This window comes from Diabrotica virgifera, chromosome 2 (assembly GCF_917563875.1).
Source record: "Diabrotica virgifera virgifera chromosome 2, PGI_DIABVI_V3a".
NCBI classification, from domain to species: domain Eukaryota; kingdom Metazoa; phylum Arthropoda; class Insecta; order Coleoptera; family Chrysomelidae; genus Diabrotica; species Diabrotica virgifera.
In genome coordinates, this window is record NC_065444.1 from 16883051 (window position 1) to 16907417 (window position 24367).

General features: G+C 30.1%; 1 protein-coding gene across 1 annotated transcript in view; it reads right to left on the reverse strand.

Annotated features, from left to right (window-relative positions):
• The window catches only part of LOC126880624 (uncharacterized), a 78222-nt gene extending 70834 nt beyond the window's left edge, over positions 1-7388 (reverse strand). Inside the window, exon 1 of the mRNA XM_050644635.1 lies at positions 7060-7388. Coding sequence (XP_050500592.1) covers positions 7060-7126 — 67 coding nt within the window. The 5' untranslated portion in view covers positions 7127-7388. The remainder of the gene's footprint in view (positions 1-7059) is intronic.
• Positions 7389-24367: the final 16979 nt, after the last annotated feature.

The following is a 24367-nucleotide window of genomic DNA, read 5'->3' on the forward strand; positions in this document are numbered from 1 at the left end:
ATGCGGGTCTGTGGACGCTTGGCTTTAGACGATATATGTACATTGGAGACCGTAGAACCACAAACGAAAAAGGGGAAGGCCAAGGACTGATTAGATAGATAGAATAGACAATATCGTCGTTAAGGTAATGATGTCAAACATAAATAAATTATAATACATCTGCTGCTGTCAAACCTAAAAAGTGAAGGTGCAAGAAAGTTTTAAATTCCCCACGAAATCGCAGAAAAGTGGAAAAAATATCACAAAACTTGCTACCGAAGAAATCGAGAAACGCATACGACAGATTATATGACAAATTACTAAACAAGATGCGATCTAACTGTATAGCACATGTTAATCAAACTGTTCAAAAAATGTTTAGTCCTGTCATCTCAGTTTTTAATCACTTATTGTAATAATACCCCGGAAATATAAATATAAAATCGTCATTACTAGCGTAGATTACGACGCTCTAAAAAAATATAATTATCACATTATATTCACAATTTGGACGTTTTATTGCACATTTCAAACGATAAGACCTAAACTGATCACATTATGTCTAAGGCCTAAGGTCGTAGTATAGGCCAGTAAAGAAACAAGAATGTGTGTGTACTTTGTACGCACGTAAGAAGTTATACTTCTACTACATATTATGTGATTTTTAAGACAATACCAAAAATTAAAAAAAAATAAAAGAATAAAACGCACACAAACACATTGAAAAATGCCACAAAGAAAAAATGATTTCTGAACGATAATAATTGTTGGCAAAAATTTTAAATACGCATTTTCTGAAAAAAAAATTATATAACAAATATACTTACAATCATAACATGCATAAAAAAATAAAAAAATAAAACTTGCATCGGGAATTGAACCCTTGAATTTCGTGCCGCTTTGACTCGTAATCGAAGCGTAGACTCACTCGTCCAATCCCACATTATTTATCATGTGGAAAAATACGGTAACTGAACGTTTTACTGTTTGACAGTTGTTTTGAAAATTAAATTATGTAGTTCAAATTTTGTGGAAGAAAATATAAAAATATAACAAAAACGTAAGAAAACAATATATTAGATGAAGATTGGTAGAACTTTGTTGGTAATCAAATTAAGTATGTAAATCAAAGCATTACATACCTACTAGATAAATAAATCTACGCCAAAAAATCATAATTTAAAAATAAAAATCGAACCTAATTTGGGATTTCTCTCTAAAATCCGCATTCTTGAGAAAATAAATGTAGGTTATGTATTTCAACCTAATCCAAATGTATAATTACAATATGATTATAATAAAAACTACTTACCAAATTAGAATGAGTTTTCCTTGTCCAAAATAGTCCAAAAGTCCAAAAATATAGGTATATGAAAACTATTTAAAAAGGCAGTATAACTATTAACTAACTTTTGTTTGTTGTTTCTTTTCACACAAATTTTAAAACGCAACAACCATAAATAATCTAACTACAGCTGTGCCACAGCCGCCATATTGAATAATTTTTGACATGTCATTTGAACATCCAATCAGGACAAAGTTATAATGCGCATGCGCCCGGTCGCTAGGTTTTCCCATATAAAAATTTACCCTCTATCGCCGGCAAAGAAGTATAACTTCAAAAACAGCTGAAAAAATCTTACTAATACAGGTTTTTAAAGGTTCTAAAAAAATTATTTTTTGTTTTTTGAATAATGATATTAACACATCTTTTTGAAATTATGGCAATTTATAAATTATTGCAGTGTGCATAAATAATTGAAGTGTGCTTTAAGGCATCAATTTTAAGATATATTAAAAAATATCTTAAAAAATATAATAAAAAAGATAAAAAAATATTTTAGCAAAATTGTTATTAAGAGGACTGTTTAAAAAAGTGCTGATTTTTTAGCTTTTATATTTTTATATATGTTTGATATTTTTATGTCACCCGCTTGTAATAGTCCTGTCGCCAGGGGGGTACAACGACCTCCATTATTTAGATGGACTTACCTTAAGTTTAACTTAAGTTTTTTGAAGTTATACTTCTTTAGGCGCGATTGAGATTGAGGGTGAATTTATATTGATCTGCGCGCATGGGCACACCGACAGTTTGGTATTAGTCTTTATACGGGCTCTGATTGGGTGTTTAAATGATCTGTCAATAATTGTTCAATATGTAGGTTATCGGTAAACAAAAATGTTGTATAATATATTAGTTTTTATTGTTGTGAGGACAGAAATAAAATCAAATTTATAATTATAGTGACTTTTTAAATAGTTTTGAAAAGCCACAGATACGTAATTCTAAATGTTTCAGTTGTATTCCAATAAAAAATTATCTTCATACCTATTTGGAAAATTTAAAAAAAATAATGTACTTACCTAGTACTTGCATACTATTTACATAATCTGATTACGAACAAACTTTCTACAAATTTTGATCTAATGTATCGTTTTCTTACTCTATATATTGTTGTATTTAAATTCGACAAAAATCAAATTAATAAAAATTCATATAAACAAAATGTCAAAAAGTTGTTCAGTTTGTGTATATTCCCACATGACGTATACGCGAAGGTGGTGCAGTCTGAAATCGCTTCGACTCTCGTACGGCGGGATACACGGGAAGTAGGTTCAAGCCCAATGCAAGTTATATAATTTTTTTATTTTTTTTATAGATTTTATGATTGTAAGTATATTATTATATATTTTTTTTTCAGAAAATACGTATTTAATTAAAATTTTTGGCAACAATTATTGTTCAGAAATCATTTGTGGCATTTTTCAATGTGTTGTAAGTCAAAAAAATTTTTTTATTGTTAAACATAGCTATAAACACCTACTGCTTGAGTGATATTTTCAATGATCTCTCATTTAAAATCAAACGAGTAGGTACAGTAGGTACAAGTGCAAGCGAGGCAATTTCTACGTAGCATGCATTAAAACGCATGTATTAGGCACGGGAAACACTAGGTGTTTAGAGCTTTGTTTAACAATAAAAAAATACATTTTTAGCAATGCAAATAATTAAAACCGATATAATTTCACTTGAACTTTCAAATGCGGTAAGCAGAATTGCTATTTTCTTTTTTAATCAAAAGTTATCCGGGTTCAAAAATTGCAATTTTTCGATTTTTTGTTCAACCGCGTTTATCTCGAAAACTATGCATTACACGAAAAAACTTTTCACAACATTGTTTGCTTAGAATGACCCAAAAAATACGAAGAAATCTTTTGTTTTGCGAGAAATCGCTGTTATGTAATTTCTCAAGTTCTTTGTTTATAACAATCTTATCGACATCCGCATCAACTGTTACCCAAAAAAATTGTGTTCTACGGGTCAAACTACATAAAAAACTTGGATAAGTCCATCTGAATAAAGGAGGCCGTTATACCCCCCTGGCGACAGGACTGTAGGTTCACTGAAAAATAGGTGAATAACACAATCTTTGAAAAAAAGAACCTTCTATGGTCAATAGCAACCAAGATGGCAATCTTTATTGTTAGAATCATATTTTCATTGTTTATTAACATTAAGAGCTGCAAATTGAACATGTTATAAGTGTATTTTAATTTAGAAACTCGCAAATTAAACAACTTTTTAAGATCTACAACTTTTATTGGAACCATTTTTCTCTAATTGTATAAGAAACGTTTTTATAGCATTTTTTTTTCACTTTTTATAATTTGTTTAAAAGTAATAATTACACTTTTATAAAACAAGAACTTTTTATAATACCACGTTTTTATTATTTATAGGACACAATATAACATTAAATACTTTTTTGTTGTTTCAATTCCTTTGTCTTCTAACACAAGAAATTTGGAATTTTTAATTTTAATAATTTTAAATATTCAGTAGCGCATACAAATGAATAGAAAATTTTACATTACAGAAAGTATCGCCATATTTTTAGAAAAGTGAGACTAATTTTACCACATAAAATTTAAAATGGCTTAAAATTCCAAATAAAACTCAATGCATCCGTGTAAAAGCTGTTGAATCGCATTGTCATCTAGTTTTGAGCTATTCTGAAAATTTCATATTTCTGACAAAATGACAAAGAAACACAAAGAACAGGCAAAGTATATAAAAATGTAATAAAAATCAAAGAAAAAGCAGCTGTATGTCTTTAACAATTTGTCATGAGAACCTGCAAAAACTATACAGGGTGAGGCAAATAAAGGGCCTACTAGAAATATCTCGAGAACTAAAGGCAACAGAATCATGAAAATTGGAATAAAGGGGTTTTGAAGGATGATCTATTAAATGAAAATATTTTCATCGCTTTGCAACTTCCGGTTATACCGAAAGTTGCTTATAACTTCGTTTTTTTAAATGGGACACCCTGTATATTTTTACATTTTTGAATTCTCTTCGATGTCTTCTTTCTTAAAATATGAGGTTTTGTAATATTATACAGGGTATTTTAAAAGATAGTTACGTTTTTTTATTAATTTCGTAGAAAAATTAACACCCTGTAGAATTGTAGTAGTTTGACATCTAAAACTCTTCTTACGCTCAAATGATTTTTAATATACTCTACTATTGTTAAGAATCATTAGTATAGCTATTTTTTTAATTTTAGTATACAGGGTTGGTCGAAACTCGGAATGAGTATTTTCTGAGTTTTCTTAAATGGAACACCCTGTATTTTAGTATTGTAATGAAATGATATTTTATGGTACTTTTTTATTTCTTAAGCATTCCCTATACCTAACTGCTTTAATTTGTGCTTAATTGTTAATCGCACCAACAATCTTAACTACGTAGGTATTTTGATAGATAAACCATTATTGGTAATTTTAAGGACCAGTCTGGATTAATATGTATTTATTTCTGAAAAATTATTTGGGACTAAGCATTTTCACGGTCAACCTAATAAAATTTTACGTATTTTTTGTTGCAATTAATGTTTAGCTTGAATCACCAATAACTCACAAATTAAAGCAGTTAGGTATAGGGAATGCTTAAGAAATAAAAAAGTACTATAAAATATCATTTCACTACAATACAAATATACAGGGTGTTCCATTTAAGAAAACTCCGAAAATACTCATTCCGAGTTTCGACCAACCCTGTATACTAAAATTGAAAATTTAACTATACTAATGATTCTTAACAATAGTAGAGTATATTAAAAATCATTTAAACGTAAGTAGACTTTTAGATGTCAAACTACTAAAATTCTACAGGGTGTGAATGTTGCTACGAAATTAATGAAAAAACGTAATTATCTTTTAAAATACCCTGTATAACATTACAAAACCTCATATTTTAAGAAAGAAGACATCGAAGAGAATCCAAAAATGTAAAAATATACAGGGTGTCCCATTTAAAAAAAAACGAAGTTATAAGCAACTTCCGGTATAACCGGAAGTTGCAAAGAGATGAAAATATTTTCATTTAATAGATTATCCTTCAAAACCCCTTTATTCCAATTTTCATGATTCTGTTGCCTTTAGTTCTGGAGATATTTCTAATAGGCCAGTTATCTGCCTCACCCTATATAGATGTCTTCCTGTTTCGCAATGTATTCGCTATGCAGACATTTATAAAAAAGAAATCGAAAACTTAATACTGATTTCTTAAAAAATTACATGACTTCGAAATTTAATGATATGCAAGCGTAGAAGGATAATTTGAATATTTTGAATAATACGTAACAAAGAGACCGAAAGTGCAACTGCCGATAATTCCAAGCAAATTTTACCTTTCTCCTAATTGTATTACAAAAATAAAAAAATATAAAAAAAAAGTTTTAAAAAAACGCTTTTCTTTAGTTACCAAAGTAGTGATTAAAGACTAGAGTGACTAAAGTTAAAAATATTATAAAAAAAATCAACTAAAAAGCAAAAATAAAAAAATTCGAAGGATTATTCGAAAAAAACTGTTAGGCCGATTAAATATACAAAAATCTCACACATTCGTTAAGATATTGAAAAAATCTAACACATTCGTCAAAGAAATGCGTGGGCGCGTCATCATCGAATAAACGGTTTGAGGATAGATCGCAGTAAAAAAGTATCTATCCTCAAACCGTTTATTCAATGAAGACCCACCCCACGCTTTTCTTTAACGAATGTGTTAGATTTTTCAATTTTTTAACGAATGTGTGAGATTTTTGTATATTTAATCTGTCTAACAGTTTTTTTCGAATAATCCTTAAAGTTTTATTTTTTTATTTTTGCTTTTTAGTTGATTTTTTTATAATATTTTTAACATTAGTCACTGGCAACTAAAGAAAAGCGTTCCTTACAAAATTTTTTTCATATTTTTTTATCTTTTACTTTTTAGTCTTACACTTTTCAACATTAAAATATATCGTCATGTTTAAAAAAGGGATGTATATGATCGTCGCCGCTTAGGATGTTTATAAACATGATGTACAAACATGAAAAGTAGTCGGAATAGGCAAACAATTTGAAACTTTATTGTTTATTTATGAAGCATAACGTAAACAATTAACGTAAAAAGTGAAATTATTTGTAGTTCATATAATTAGCTACAATCTGTAAAAGTTTCAAGTTTCTACATTGTAAAAAACAAGAAAATTTAAGCATTTTCCATTAAAATAGTTTTTTTATTTAAACAATTAATAAACATAAAAAAAATTATTGACTATTCGTGTATTGTTCCTGCGAATGCATATGTCTGCAAATTTTCATTCATTTGCATTGAAGAAAAGGCAGTCAAATTAACGTCATAAGATTTGATCCAAACGATTGAACTAAAGAAAAGCGTTTAATAAGAATTTTTGAAAAAATTGTTGAAAAAAACGAGATTTTTTAATTTTGAGAAGTGGATTTTATTTATTTTAAACAATAAAGCACAAATATCTTTAAATAATTCTTAAATTTACACTATGTATGAAAATAATTTTCAATGACGGTTATTGTTACGAAATTATAAAAAAACTTCTATAACTTATGTAGAAAATATAAATAAATGTATAAAATACAAATACCTTGAAGGTGGTTTAGAAATTTGCAAAACGTTGAACAAAAATAAGATTTTTTTATATCATAGAAAACACAACAATGTTACCAGTAAAATGTGCGAAAAAACTGTATATGAAAAAAAATTCAAAAACTTACGAACAACTTCAGAGGCTAAAACAGGCACAACGACAAAAAGACAAACGAATATACTCCACATTTCCATTTTCGACTCAATCTTTAATACAACTAGACTAAGAATATTAAAATGAGATGTTGACTATTTGATGCACTCGTGATCAAATACTATTTTGTCTCGTTACTTCACTTTCTCTTGTCCGATCTTAAGTAAATTATACAGTGTGTTGAGTTCCACCGTACCCTTACTCCTGAGCGGCTCTTCTAGCAATTAGTGTAGAGACTTGAAGAAAAAAAGGTCGCATTCGGAACATTGTCCCTGAGAACACTTGTAGACGTGTGTGTGATTAAGTATTGCGAGTTTAATTGATTCGTGAGGTAACAGGCTTGTTCGACATGACAATACACTGTTAAAAAGAATAAATGTTAAAAAGTTTGAAAATGCGAATAAGCAAAGAAATAAAACAATTACAGGCTCAAATTTTTAACAAACTGTTGTAAAATGAAACTTTAGTTATACATGGTGTTTCATTAAGAATTGTCCATATAGTAACTGGAGAAACCTTAGCACAAAATACAAAGATTTAAACTAATAAAACACTTAAATAAAATATTCTTCCTTACCGAGATACAGAGTGTTTTATTCCAAATATTCTAAAATGATTTTAGCCTATTGTTAAAGCACCTTTTAATATTTTTTTTCAAACTTGACACACAGTTTGCACATGTTAGGATACCTCAACTAGTCTTAGACGATAGGTTTCCGCTGTTCCCAGAGGCACAGAATAGGTTTGTTAGGTAACAATTGTTTCCTATTCTGTGCCAGAGGCGTGCTGTAGGGGTATATACTTCATTTTCGCCCCTTTTCCCCTCACAATCTACGCCACTACCTTAATAATCATTTCATCATGTTTTTTTGATTCCTTGTTACTTTTTACATAAGTATCATATTTTTGTCTCATTGCGATAAAGTAAGTAGTTTTCAAGTTATTTGCGTTTAAAGATAATGGATTCCATAAGACTATGCACTTTAAACTACATTCAATAAGATTATGTGTTTAAAATACATAATCTTATTGAATCCATTACATTAAAACTCAAATACCTTGAAAACTACTTACTCTATCGCATTGAGACAGAGGATGATATTTACGTAAAAAGTAACGAAGAATAAAAAAACATGCTGAAATGATTATTACGACAGTGGCATAGATTGTAAGGGGGAAAGGGGCGAAAAAGAAGTATATATCCCTTCAGCATGCCTTTAAAAATATTAAAAGGTGCTTTAACCATGCGCTAAAGTAATTTTCGAATATTTGTAATAACACACTCTGTATCTCGGTAAGGAAGAATATTTTATTTAAGTGTTTTGGGTTAAATCTTCGTATTTTGTGCTAAGGTTTCTCTAGCTACGATATGGGCAATTCTTAATTCCACCATTCCGTGGTGGTAAAAGTTTAGAAAAATAAAAGAAAAGCGAAAGTGGCAGGAGCATACAGTGAATTCTATATTGGAGAAGGTGGAAGATATGTAAAATAAGCAAACAGAGTAAAGAAAGCAAAATATTCTTAATCGGATTAAATCTACCGAAGATCAAAATATTAAAATAGGTACTAGGTCACGAAAAAGATATTACAAGTAGTCCAAGCAGAAAATTCAATGTTGTTCTGAAGCTATTTTCTTGTGGCATTTTTACAATTTTAACTATTTAGAATGGGAAATAAGTCACAATATTATTAAAAAATGATTTTTATTAACGTTTCGACGCCCAAATCGGGTGCCGTTGTCAAAATACAAAATACTATTAATATAAACAAAAATGTTGTTGCTTAGTAAAAAAATTCTTCTAATAATTTATTTAATTTGACTCATTTATATCGGCAATTCAGATACATATGATACATTTTAAAGTAGAAGACTTTAAAATGATATTGCCAATATTTATGAGTTGCGTTCCTGGGACGACTTTACTGAAAGATAGTTCATTCGATTACATGAAATCAACCCCAACTCAAGAATATCCGTCACAAAAAATCATAGCATGTGATCTGTCTTTAAAAAGACGACCACATGCAATGGTGACATTAAAATTCTCGCGTTAGAGATCTCATAGTAAATTTTTTTTTAAATTTTTAATTAAAATCTCATTTTTTTCCTGGTTTTCCCTCGTGATTTACTATGAGATCTCTAACGCGAGAATTTTAATGTCACCATTGCATGTGGTCGTCTTTTTAAAGACAGATCACATGCTATGATTTTTTGTGACGGATATTCTTGAGTTGGGGTTGATTTCATGTAATCGAATGAACTATCTTTCAGTAAAGTCGTCCCAGGAACGCAACTCATAAATATTGGCAATATCATTTTAAAGTCTTCTACTTTAAAATGTATCATATGTATCTGAATTGCCGATATAAATGAGTCAAATTAAATAAATTATTAGAAGAATTTTTTTACTAAGCAACAACATTTTTGTTTATATTAATAGTATTTTGTATTTTGACAACGGCACCCGATTTGGGCGTCGAAACGTTAATAAAACTCATTTTTTAATAATATTGTGGCTTATTTCCCATTCTAAATAGTTAAAACAGAAAATTCAAAAGACGAAATTGAAGAAAATTATAAATTGATTATTATTATCAGACTTAAATGCGAAAATAAGTGGTAAACAGTAGGTTAAGAAGTTATGGGATGGTTCTAACTATCAGAAAGAAGCGAAACTGGCTAAAAACATTTTTTTAAATATTGTAATATTTACAATCTGTCCTTAACTAAGAACAATAGGTAAATTATTTAACAAAAATTGAAAATTTGACCTGTAGAGGGAGATCCAGTGTTCACCCTCTTTACATAAATTAAATTAAAACAAGTTAAAACAGTTTAGTTCTCACAGATTATTCGAATCTTCTTGCTAGGTCCACTACTTTGAATCTCTTCAGGCGTCGTACATCATTGTGGTCATCAGTGAGATTGCTGGCTAACTCGTTTGGATGAGATTCTAGTCTCTTGGAATACTTTTTGTAATATTCTGTTATTACTGTTTTTATGGATGGCACATTGAGGTCTTACTCTATCACATAGTTTGGCACGTACCAAGGGGCATTCAGCATTGTTCTAAGGACTTTGTTCTGGAATCTCTGCAGTATTTCTAGGTTAGTTTGACTGGCTGTCCCCCAAAGTTGGATACCATAGGTCCACACTGGTTTTAATATAGTTTTATATATCAGGAGTTTGTTTTCAAGAGATAGTTGAGATTTACGACCGATGATCAAGTACATTTCTCGGAATTTTATTCCTAGTTGTTTTTTTTTTTTGTAAAAATGTGATTTTGCCAAGTTAATCTCCTATCAAGATGGATTCCTAGGTACTTGACAGTATCGGTTTGTGGGAGTTGCATTTCATTTAGTGTAACAGATGGATATGTTTGTCTTTTCATGGTGAATGTTACATGGGTGGATTTACTCTCAATCGCCGTTATCTTCCATTTTTTAAGTTATCTTTGTATATTATTAAGGTATTTCTAAAGGGTTCTGGATGCTGTATTTGGATCATGGTGAGAGGCTAGTACAGCAGTGTCATCAGCAAAAATTGCACACGTTGTTCTGTTACTTGTGGGTAGGTCAGCAGTGTAGAGCAAGTACAATATCGGTCCCAAGACACTTCTTTGTGGTACTCCGGCTTTAATTGGTCTTAGGCTTGACAATTCATTATCCTGCTTGACTAGGAAATGTCGGTTGGAAATAAACCATTTTAAGATTTGATGAAAAGGATGGGGAAGGTTTTTTTTAGTTTAAAGAGCATACCAGCATGCCATGCCTTGTCGAAGGTCTGACCAATGTCCAGGAGTGCAGCAGAACAATACCTTTCATTTTCTAGATCAGTTCTGATGTGTTTTACCAGTCTATGTACCTGTTCTATCGTTCCTTGTTGTGTTCTGAACCCAAATTGGTGTTGGGGAATTAGTTTCCTTTCTTCTATAACTGGGGATAATTGTTTAAGGAGAAGTTTTTCCAAGATTTTTGATAGAACAGGTAGCAGGCTTATTGGTCTTTTGAAGTCACCTGAGTTTTATTTTTCCCTGGCTTAGGTATGAGAATAATTTGAGCAACTTTTCATTGTTCTGGGTAGTAACCTAGCCTAAATATTGCATTAAATACTTGCGTTATCATTTTCAGACCTTTGCATGTCAATTGCTGCAGTACTTTCCCGTTGATCAGGTCATACCCTGGAGCTTTTTTGGACTGATTCCATGCTGGATAATATTTCTAACTTCTTTAGTGGTGATTTTTTGTATAGGTAAGTCCATCTGGTAGGGCGATTCCAGGAAGTCATTTATTTCTTCCTCTGTGTCACGATCTTCCATGGGATGTGGCTGGAATACATTAGTGAGGTGATTTGCAAATGCTTCGGCTTTTTCTTTATTATTTCTACACCAGTTTCCCTCTTGGTTCCGTATTGGTGGTATTTGTTGTTTCGAGTGTTTGATTTTTCTCGTGGCCTTCCAAAGGAAGTATTCACTATCTGCGTTTGCTGATAAACCTGTAAGTTATTTTTGTATTTTATTATTTTTGATATTATGCAATTGTAATTTAATTTCCTTGGTGATTTTATTTAATTTCGTCTTGTTCTCAGATGTTCTTTTCTTCGCCACTCCTCCTTTATTTTTCTCTTTCTAGCAATCATTTCCTTTATTACAGTTGGGCAATTCTCTTTAAATTCTCTTTGGTAGCACTCAGGGGTTGCATACCAAGCAGCATCTTGTATAGATTTCTGAAGATTTTCTACTGCTGATGTCACTTTCTGTTTTCAATGGGATGCACTCAACGAAAAAGGTACATAATAATATCAATAAAAATGTTAATTCAGACAACAAACGCAATACTTAAAATTTGTTCAATTCTTGGTTTTATTGGGACAGCAAAACGATGTTCATCAATTCATTGTTTTATTATTGTATTACGAACTCTGTTCACTGAGTCAACGAACATTATTTATTGATATTACGAACTCTGTTCACTGAGTAAACGAACACTCTTTATTGAAACAACAACGTCGTTAATTGACCGACGAAGACTATTCGTTGTGTCAATAACAGTGTTATTTCTCCTAACGTATTTCGTTTATTTATACAATTATTTCCGTTTATTATTACAATTAATTCCGTTCATTCCCACAATAAATACGGTTTTTCTTACAAGCAATTCTATTCATTCTTACAATCAGTTTCGTCCATTCCTACTATGAACGTATTTTATATTAATTCTGAATTACTGAATGCAATAGCTGAATTACTGAATCTCTATTACAATTACTGAATGCAATAGCCCAATGTATGATATTAATTGATTAATAATAATTTTTTAAATCCCTCTTTTTTGTCCTTAACCTAAAGGACTTTACACTGTGTGATTTTTCATATGATTTCACTTATACAGTGTACTGGAATAAGTGTTACACTCCCCCCAACCCTTATTAACTTATTTATTTTTAGCACATAAGCAAAACGCTCGGACAGGTCGATTTTTAAAATAATGAAATTATATTATAACATCAATGTTTCGAACTTTACACGATCCCTCTTCAGGAGACAGGCGCGGCGTAACTTTGATTTTTTTAATGGGAAAGTACGTCATGTGACAACTTATTTAAAAGCGTTTGAAATAGTGAATAAAAAAATGTATAACACTTTAATCCTTTTTGAGAGCGCAGGTGCAAAATTTCGATCGAATTCTTTTTAAACGCATTCATTTTTTTTAATTCTGAGAAAACTAATAAGTATTTTGGAAAAATTTAAACGCAGAATAAAATATTACATTATTACCGAGGGCAGAAAGTCCCTTAGAATAAATAAAAAGTTTCTGTTGAATGGTATGCCTATTTGAAATTAAAAATCATACTAAATTTTCTCTTTTTCATCCCTGTGACTTATTAAAATAATAATTATAGAGGTTCTCAGGGACTTCAGACCCTCGATAATACTCTAATATTTTATTTTGCATTTAAATTTTCAAAAATATTATTTAGTTTTCTCAGGATTCGAAAAAAATGAATACATTTAAAAAGAATTCGACCGAAATTTCACGATAATAGACACACAAAAACTTCCTTCTACTATGGACTACACTTAAAAACGAAATGCAATTATTATTCGGCACTTCGGTAACACAGAGAAGCTAAGGGTATCACGATAAGGAAAAGCCGTTAACTTTCAAATGGTCAAGCAAAACATTTATTGTCTCAACAACTATGATTATTGTCACAATGAACGCATTGGTTGTGGGTATTAAATGCAGTAGTAAACTGATTAATGCATTCGTTGTCACAACAATCAACTTATATCTATTCAATAATCATCTATTACTCTATATTAACAACATTTGTACATTGTTTTAATGAAATCTGTACGTTGTCACGATAAACCAAGGTAATTGCTTGTCATCTACGAAATCAAGAACGTGAGTTGCTGCCAGAATTAACAGTATTTATTAAATATACTAAACTAAGTTATTGGCTGAATAAATTGAGTGTTATTAATTAATGTACTCTAGTTATTCTCACAATTATTATTCAATCATTGTGACAATAACCAAATACATTCGTCAATGTCTAAAAGTTCGTTGAAACAACAAATTAAATTGTTGTGACAACGAAATACTATTCAGTAATCACTGTTAATCAATATTACGAACTAAATTTTTTTGAGTGTGTTTATGTCAATTAGTTCATCTAGTTTAGTCTTGAAAATGCTCCAGTCTGTTTTTGTTACTGTATAGTGATGGTTGTTTAGTACTGTTTGTTTAGCTAAAAACGAATGCATATCTGTAAAGAACTTAATATACAGAAATCCTAGAGATTACAAACTGTATCAGCATCATCATCAAAAGCTATTCCATCTATCGTCGGATGTACGCCTCCCTTAGGTGTGTCCATTCATATCTGTTTGCTGTTTTTTTCATCCATTCGTGGCCAGCCATTCGCCTGATGTCATCAGTTCATCTCGTTTGAGGTCTGCCTATATTTCTTTTGCTTACCTTTGGTCGCCATTCAAGAATTCGCTTTATTCAACGGGTGTCTTCAATTCTTCCTATGTATCCTGCCCAGTTTCATTTTTACATGGCAATCTTCTGGACCACGTCTGTTACTTTTGATCGACTTCTTATCTCATCATTTTACTTACGATCACTGTTGAGCATTCTGCAACAAACACATATTCTATACAAACTGTATAGGATATTCTTTGATTGGTGACATTTATTGTATATTATTCTAATTTCCTGATCCTAAAATATTTTTATCAGTGATTAATTATTGTTAGAATTGGGAGAAGAAAAATATCATGGTAAAGGAACCTGAGGAAATGGTTCTCCACAACAATAACTAATCTATTTAAAGCATCAGTTGATAAAATAATTATAGCCAGAATGATCACCGATATTCGAAACGAATAGGCACTAAAAGAAGAAGAATTATTGTTAAAATATGATTTTCCTTGAGTTTCTGTTGTGTAAGATGCACGTGTAAATTTGACCATCAAATGTAGTTGACATTCAAAAATCAATTCTTGGGATTTCTGGTAAACTTCTAAATACACGAAAATCAAGTTTAATGAATATATTATATACGTATATACCTATTATAATAATTAATTAACAAGATTGAAAATAAGTTACTGTAGTTCAGAGAAATAAGGAAAAAAATACCTGTTGGTGACACAACCCCCTCCAGGCCGAAACCAAATTTTTTTAGTAGTATGGACATCTATAATAATAACTAATAACCTATATGTTTCTGCAGCCGATTTTGATGATATACATAGTTATAAACAAATTAAGATCAAAAAACGGTAAGCATTTTAAACAAATTTGAGAGTGAGAAACTCATAAATCGTATAAAGAAACTTCAATATAGCGTTCGCCGAATATGTCTATCCTTATTGGTTGCTTAGAAAATTGCAAAATAAATCAAAAATTTTGAATTTTTATAAATATTCATAACTTATGTAAAAATTAACTTAGAACCTTCTTATTAAACGGAATGCTGAGACTTCCGTTATTTAAATTACACCCTAAATTTCAAAGTAATTGGTCAAATACTTTAAGAGTTATTTAATTTGTTTTTCCCAAATTATTTTTTTGCAACACTATAAGTCAGAAAATGATGTAGTTACAGTAATACTTTGGATAGTTTATGAAAGAAGAAGATTTACACTATTAATTTAATTTAAAAAAATATGACAAGAAATAATTCTAAATATTGCAAAATTATTTTGCAAGAACATGTGAATTAAAAAAGGGGGGGCTATCTTCGTCCCTAATTGTTCTAGGACAATTGTTTTTCTTTTTAAATGTAACGGTTAAAAAGTTATTCTAATTGAAGTAAGCAAAAAATCGACATGTTTTTGCAAAATAATTTTACACTGTTTAAAATTACTTTGTGTCTTATTTTTTAATTAAGTTAATAGTATAAATGTTCTTCTTTCATAAACTGTCCGAAGTATTATTGTAACCTCATAGTTTTCTGACTTTGCAATTGACGTTGAATTTGAATGTTGCAAAAAAAATGAATTTGGGATAAACTAATTAAATAACTTTTAAACTATTTGACCAATTGCTTGAAATTAAGCACATGAAGTCTCATCATTCCGTATAATAAGCAGGTTCTAATTTAATTTTTAAATAAGTTATGAACATTTATAAAATCTCAAAATTTATGACTTATTTTGCAATTTTCTAAGCAAAAAATAAGGATAGACATATTCAGCAAACTCCATATTGAAGTTTTTTATATGATTTATGAGTTTCTTATTCTCAAATTTGTTTGGAATGCTTCACTTTTTAGTAATAGTTTTTTATCTTCATTTGTTTATAACTATATATATATCATTAAAATCGGCTGCAGGAAACATATAGGTTATTATTATAGATGTCCATACTACTCAAAAAATTTGGTTTCGGCTTGGAGGGGGATGTGTCACGGGAAAAATCTTATTTCTCTGGACTACTGGTCGTTCATTTAACATTAAATGGTATTTTTATATATCTCTGACGTCTGCGTCTGTCAGAAAATGAGCTAGATGGTAATAAAAATGTTTCCTAGTTTGGATCATTGATTATTTTGAATTAGGAAGGTTCTGAAACTACTTTCTTGTAGTATGTCTAATTTAAATATTGTTTAGGTATATGGAATTAAACCAGAGTTTAACTAAGTAATGTTTGACGTTTCGATTTCCACTCCGAAACTCGTTTTCAAAAAAGAATATTTTAGAAATTCTGCAAAAAACAAGTTATATAGCTGGTTCCTAAAAAAACTGATACGACTCGTAAGATTTGATTATTTTGAGCAGTGTATTTTATTGATTTGACATTATATTATATTTATTATGACAGACAAATAACAAAATAAACAAACAAACAGCAAACAACTGATTTATGATAATTCATAAATTATAATAATTATCAAGGCCATGGGTACATAATGCACAAATATTTTATGGCTATCCCTACTTTTTCTGTCTTTACACGGCAAATTACGTGTAGTAAAATTTACACTGGTATGGATATGTAAACATTACTATATCATTAAAGAACATTTAAAAGCAATCTCTTTAACTTAAGAGGAAACAGTAGCGATCAACAGGTAGCGAAAACGCGTTCCAAGATTGCGGCTGTATAAAAAAACTGACACAAAATCTAGGCATCGGATAAAAAAATTTATTTGAAGAAAGTATTTTTTGTTCTTCTTAATGGCGGTAGAGGCTCGTTTTTTTTATACTGTATTTAATTACAGAGTAATTTCCACATATTAATATATTTTTCAAATTGGGCTCTGTACCGCCATTCTTTATTATATTACGAATACGTGAGCCAAATATCTCGAAAAAATATCGCTGCTGTTTCCTCTTAAGTTAAAGAGATGGCTTTTAAATGTTCTTGGATAACTGTTATTTATATAATTGCAAATTATTAATTCAGTTAATAAATGTGATAATTTTTTCACTAACTATGTATTCAGTGATGGTAATAATTTATATGTACAACAAAAACTAATACTCAATCGAGAAAAGAGAAAAAGTGTTTAAGTGATTTTTTAATAATATATTGGTACTATGGAACGCTTACAATTTTGAACATATTTAACAAAATATGCTAAAAAAATACTTGGATCACATTCTCTGCTTGGATCTTCCACAAATAATACACAATAAATAACTTTTTATTAAGTTCACGTCTTAAATCAATTATTTATCAAATACACTATATATCAATATTATTTAATCAACAACTCAAAATATTCCCGATGACATGTCAAATATTTAAAATTGTCACTGATTGTCAATGTCTGACTGACAATATTCTATTCGACTGAGTGCGTTGTAAGACAAAGATAGATTTGGAAAATATTACCACGGACATGGTGTCCATTTTTTTCGAATCCTGAAAAAACTAATAAATACTTTTAAAAAATTTAAACGCAGAATGAAAGACTAAATTATTACCGAGGGCCAAAAGTCCTTTAGAATAAATAAAAAGTTTATTTTGAATGAGTAATTTGAAATTAAAAATCAAACTAAATTTTCTCTTAGTTTTTCACCCCTGTAACTTATTAAAATAAACATTATAGAAGTTCTCAGGGACTTTCGGCCCTCGTTAATAACGTAATCTTTAATTCTGCGTTTAAATTTTTCAAAAATACTTATTAGTTTTCTCAGGATTCGAAAAAAATGAATCCCCATTTGAATAGCCTTGCAGCCGAAAATACTTACCCATCCTCTTAGGGTCTAAATTTTGATATTATTTTGAATTCCTGCATTTTATAAAGAGTAAGTATATAAATGATAGTTTTTACATAAAATAGGATTGTTGTTATTATTATTAAGAAATAAAACAAACGACTTAATTCAACAATATATTTAATTTTAAAATTAGCAGTGACAGTATGTAAATGATAAGTATTTATCCTTCAAAATACACTGCTTAATTTTCTACAAAATAGGCTCTAGGAGTCGTATCAGTTTTTTAGGAACCAGCTGTACATTACAACCAAGTTATTATTAGGTTATGTCTTTTTAAATTGATATACTTGGCCTAGATCTTGTAGGCAACAGCATGCGTATGGTTGAAAAAATTTTGAGGGTGGTATTTTTACCCTAGGGGCATTAAATTTTGACTATTTTATGTGTTTTATAACATATGTATTATTATATAATATAATTCATTTGTTTAAGTGATCTGTACTGTGCGTGTAGCGTTGTTGTTGTTTTCAAACGTAAGTTGTGTAACGTGGATTAGTGTTTGCGTTTTATGTGTCGTATATGTCTTGTCTTGTGTATAATATTGTAGGTGATTATTTCATTCATAGAGATTCTGACCAATAGAAAGCTACAGAAATAAAAATTACAGCGATAGTTTTTGATAATTTCCCATCGTTAACTATTTTACGTCAGATGCCTTTCGTTGCTACGCAAAAATACATTCAGTGGCATTAATGACAAGTAATGTTTTACAACTCGTCACAGAGAACAACAAGAAACAGGTTTAGCAAATATTCAGGCGAAGATATCAATAAAATATTAGTTAAAATGATTTAAAAAACAGTTTTATTCATAAAATAATCTTACCGAATTACTTTCGAGCTCGAATTATCGATTTGTTTTGCCCTCGTGACACTTTGACATAAAACTGTCAAAGTGTCACTCGGGATATAAATCGACAATTTTAGAGCCCTCGTGTAATTACTACTGATAATTTCATCGTATTTTTTTCTCACATTTTAATCCTTCCTTTGACAAAATGGCCCATAGTACATTTTTTCACGGTTTTTGCTCTAAATTTTAAATAACCACTTGAATTGACATGAAATTTGACACACGCATAGCTTACATATCAAAGAAAAAAAGTGATATTGTGCCGATGTGTGCTTTTGTCCTGGGGGTGACTTTCACCACCTCTTGGGGGTGAAAAAATATATGTCTAAAATAAGTCCGAAAATGGATAAATTGACTAATTTTAAGTAACTTTTGTTCTATAGAGCTTTTTCGCCAAGTCGACACTTTTCGAGTTATTTGCTAGTGGATATGTTCATTTTTCAACAAAATAACTACATTTTTAGACGGTTATACAAAAAGTAAATATTTTGTCGAAAAAAACGTTCTTAGCAAAAATAAAGCCTGTAAAAAAGTAAACAAATGGTGTACGCGTTAGCTCTCTGGACCTCGTAGAACCAGAGTTATAGCCAATGAAAAATAGATTCATATTCACCAAATTTTCGAATATTTCGAAGTGAAATATCCAAAAAATTAAGCACTTTTTGGGGAAAACCGATTATAACTTTTTTAAAGTGTTAAAAAAAGCTTTATTTCTGTTTTTATAAAAAGTTTCTGGCATTAAATTAAAATAAGTTACGCTTAAAATAAAGTTGGTCTCTTTTGTTTTGACAAAAAGAAATCGGGAAGACCACCCCCTAATTAGCAACTAAAATAAAATTAATCGTTACCGCTCCACAAATTATATTATTTGACTTATGCTGTGTTTACACGATCTGTAAGTTTCATCGATTCAAAGTGCTTATTTTTGAAAAAATTTGGTTTTAAAGTAAAATTTTTAAAAATTATAATATTGAAAAATATGCTTTTTTCCAAATAACTTAAAAATTGTTAGAGATACCAAAAATCTTGAAAAACAAAAAAGTCAGCATTGCTTTTCTAAATATTATATATTTTTTGTTTTTCTGTTAGACAAAAATTGATCAAGATTTGGTGTTTCTAAATTTTCCTACATTCGTGATCAGTGACTCGTTCAACCGCTTTTAACTACAGCCCTTTCAAAAATAAGAACTTTGAACCGATGAAACTTACAGATCATATAAACAATACATACACGAGTCACGAAACTTGTGAAGTCGTAACGATTAAGTTCATTTGAGATAATAATTAGAGGGTGATTTTCCCGATTCTTTTACCAAAACAAAGGGACTAACTTTATTATGAGCGTAACTTGTTTACTTTTGATGCTAGAAATTTTTTTATAAAATAAAAATGAAGCTTTTTTTAAACACTTTAAACAAGTTGTAACGAGTTTTCCCCGAAATGTGCTTCCTTTTTGGTTATTTCACGTTAAAGTATTCCGTTTGGAATTTGACGAATATGAACCTATTTTTAATTAGCTACAACTCTGCTTCTGCTAGGTATAGACACGTGATATATACACCATTTTTTTTTTTAATTTTTACACGCTATATTTTTGCTTAGAATGTTTTTTCGACAAAATACTTACTATTTGAGTTATTTGCGAAAAACCGTCTAAAAGCGTGGTTATTTTGTTGAAAAAAATGAACATATTCACTGGCAGATAACTCGAAAAGTATTGACTTAGTGAAAAAACTCTATATGGTATTTTTCATGAATATACGACTGTTTTGGATTATCGCGACAACGAATATTTTAGTGTGCAACATAAGAAGTACGAAAGTATTTTGCTGTAATAATTACTCCAATAGATAATAATATAATTTGCAATTTACTTTCGTTCTTCATATTTTGCACAGTAAAATATTCGTTGTCGCGATAATTAAAGAGAGTCGTATATTCGTGGAATGGGGTATAGAACAAAAGTTACTTAAAATTAGTCAGTTTATCCATTTCCGGACTTACTTTGGACGAATATTTTTTCACCTCCAAGAGGGGGTGAAAACCACCCCCGGGGCAAAAGCACATACCGGCACAATATCACTTTTTTTCTTTGACATTTAGCTATGTGTATGCCCAATTTCATGTCAATCCAAGCAGTTCTTTAAAATTTAGAGGTTTTGCAATATTTTACGAAATAAGGGTTAAAGTGATTAATAGTAAGCTAGAATATGTATTTTTAGCCTACTGGTCTTCGTCACAGTACGATGAAAAGCTAAATTATAAAAGGTAAAATTTTCTAATTTAGCTTGACCATACTGACGAAGACGAATAAAATAAGAAAGGGTGCAGGGATAGAAAAGAAAAAATGAACACACATTAAATAATAACTGAAAGCAGAATTGTTAAAAGAGCCCGAAACAAACCACCAACCAGAAGAAGAAGTATATATCCTCTTAAAAAGAGATGGAATGGTAATATTTCATCGAGGAAACGTTGAAGATAAACCCGCAATGCGCCTAAATAAAAGAAGAATAGAAAAAAGGTTTCATTTTGTTTTTGGATTTGAGTTTATTAGCTGTTTTAAGCTTGAGTAGTTAATTATTGTACATTGTCAGCTCTTTTTTAGCTTTAAAAAAGATTTGATTCATAACAACCATTTAGACCAGCTGAAGGAAAAAAATCATGAAAAACGACCCGGTTTTCAAAAGAAATACATCGTTTTTCATCAGGACAATGCACCGTGTTATATTAGTATTTTGCCAATGGCTAAAATCCATGAATTAAAGTTCGAATTGTGAGAGCATCCACAGTATTAATCAGATTTGGTTGCTAGCGACTTTCATTTGTTTCAATACCTAAAACAATTTATGCGTGGAAAGCGTTTTTCATCAAATTAATGATGAGTATGTACTTGTATTTAACAGCTGTGGAAGTGTATTTTGCAGGCCTTTCTGATCCTCTCTTCATGGATGGAACTAATAAATTGAAATCTCCTTGGAACAAGTGTACCTATTGATGTTCAGAGAGACTATACTGAATAATAAAGTGTATTTCAAGTCATAAAATTGTGTTTTTCTTATAGACCAAGAGGCAGCGCTGAAAAATCTATTTCAATTTACTAAAGCTAGATTTTTCACAGTTCATTACTATGAGTGTGTAGAGAAACATACTGCGGTCGGTCAAGCGAAACGTAGAACAGGGGTTACTGAGAGGGTATCAAAGTTGCATTCCTACGAAGGTAATTATTTTCATTTACTAAGGCTGAAAATCAGTACACACATTCTAAATTAAATATAAATAAAAGTTATTATTAGACTTAGGCAAATATGCAAATTGCATATTTTGCATATTATGCATAAAATATGCAAAAATGTCAAATTTTGCATATTTCTATAAAAGTATGCATAAAGTGCATATAACTTGAAATTTCAGGTGTATAGATATATTCATGAAATAAAATCAACGAAGAGCTTGGAAATCCGAATATATTTTGTTTCTATATTTCTAGATGAAGAACGGTCCTGGTAGGCAAATTGTGAGGTTGATTAACGTCTGTTCCGTGAATAATCCAATTTCCATTGGAATTACGAATAGATAAATCGCCAAGTTAACACAGTGTGTAAATAAAAGTACAAGTGCACTAGTGAGTGAAAATAAATCGTCCAAAGCATCGAAAAAGTAAGATCTCTCCATTATTTACTGTAAACAGGTATTTTAGATGCCAATAATTATTCGAACAATATAAATAAAATAAAACCACTGATAAGAAATTCAAGTTTTGATGGGTCAAACAGACTTGATTTATTTTCGCAGTGCAGAGTCGGACTTATAAAATAAATCTAAAATAGTGCGAGAATTAAAAATCAATAATTTTAATTTTTACGGTGATTAGGAACTGGCTTAAAGTTAATTTCTAAATTAAGTTTATAGATTGTGTCTAATATAGGTTTATTTTTTAAACTAACCTTATATTTTATATTGTATTCTATACAGATTTTTCTAATTGTAACATTTAGCGGGGCACTTTTAGAAAATGGAAAGAAAGGATAATGACACAGGAAGTGAAACCGATGACGAAACGAAACGCAAAAGAGAAAACTTGGATGATTGTTTTAATAGAAGTAAAATTACAAAACGGTCACCAAGCAAAGCAGGCAACGAAAAAAATGAAGACATGGAAAATGTTATGATTACGATGATGAGACAGCTCATGAATAAAAATGATGAAATGCTTCAGGAAATAAAACAAATAAGAAAAGAACAACAACAAACCAATAAAGAGTTAATGGATGTAAAAGTAGAGAATCAAAAACTAAAAAAAGAAGTAAAATTGCTACATGAAAGAATGGAGCAACTGGAGAAATTTAGCAAAGAGAAAAGCTTGATCGTAACTGGGTTGAAAGTACAAACAAATGATGATAAGAAATTAAAAGAAGAAATGGAAAATTTCATAGCCCAAGAGTTGCAAACACAAATAAAACTAAGAAGTGCAACAAAAATAGGAGAAACAGTATGCGCAATAGAGACAGAAACTTTCACGGATAAAATGGAAATCCTAAACAAGAAAAGTAAACTAAAACAGCATAAAGACCGTATCTATATAAACAACGATTTGACATCGAAAGAAAAAGAAATACAAAAGGAAATAACTAAAATAGCAAAGGAAGAAAGAAGCAAAGGTAAGCAAACGAAAATCGGCTACAAGAAATTAATAGTAAATGGCAAAATCTGGATATGGGACGAGGAGAGAGAACAGCTGATAGAAAATTCAAAAAACTAATAAACGAAGAACAGCGGCTGAAATATGGTATTGACATGGCAAAAAAAGGAATAACGACTTTGGAAAATGAGGGAAAAAACGATACAAATAAAGAAAAACATGAGGAAATAATAAAAATTGGAACCTGGAATGTACGAAGTACGTACGAAGAGGGTGCCTTAAAAAATTTAGATAATATTATGGAGAATTACAAAGTAGACATCCTGGCCTTACAAGAAACAAAACAGTTGGGAACTGAAATAGTCAAAATAGGAAAAAGAACCTTTTTTAAGAGTGGCGGGACAAACAGATATTTTGGAGTTGGATTTATGGTGACAGAAAAAATAAGTAAATTAGTTATAGACTTCCAAGCAATATCAGATAGAATATGTTATTTAAGAATAAGAGGAAAGTACAGAAAAATTAGCATCATTAATGCACATGCCCCCACTGAAGAAAAAGACCTAGAAACCAAGACAGAGTTCTATGAGAAGCTAAGTAATTTGATGGATAAAATTCAGAAATATGACATAAAGATAATCGTAGGAGATATGAATGCCAAAATAGGAAGAGAAGAGATTTACAGAAGTATAACGGGTGGAAAAAGTTTGCATAAGGAATCAAATGAAAATGGGAAAAAATTAATTGAATTTGCAACAGAAAATAAAATGAAAATTGTAAGCACAAGATTTGACCATAAGGATATTCATAAGATAACTTGGATATCTCCAGATGGAAGGACAAAAAACCAGATAGACCACGTATTAATAGAAAGTAAACATATCAGAGCAATTACCGATTCCAGAAGCTACAGAGGGGCAGATACCAATAGCGATCATATTCTAACGATAGCCAAACTTAAACAAGAGCTGCCAAGAAACCCAAGAACAGCAAAAGAAAGATTAACATACAAGATAGAATTACTTAAAGAAGAAAAAACG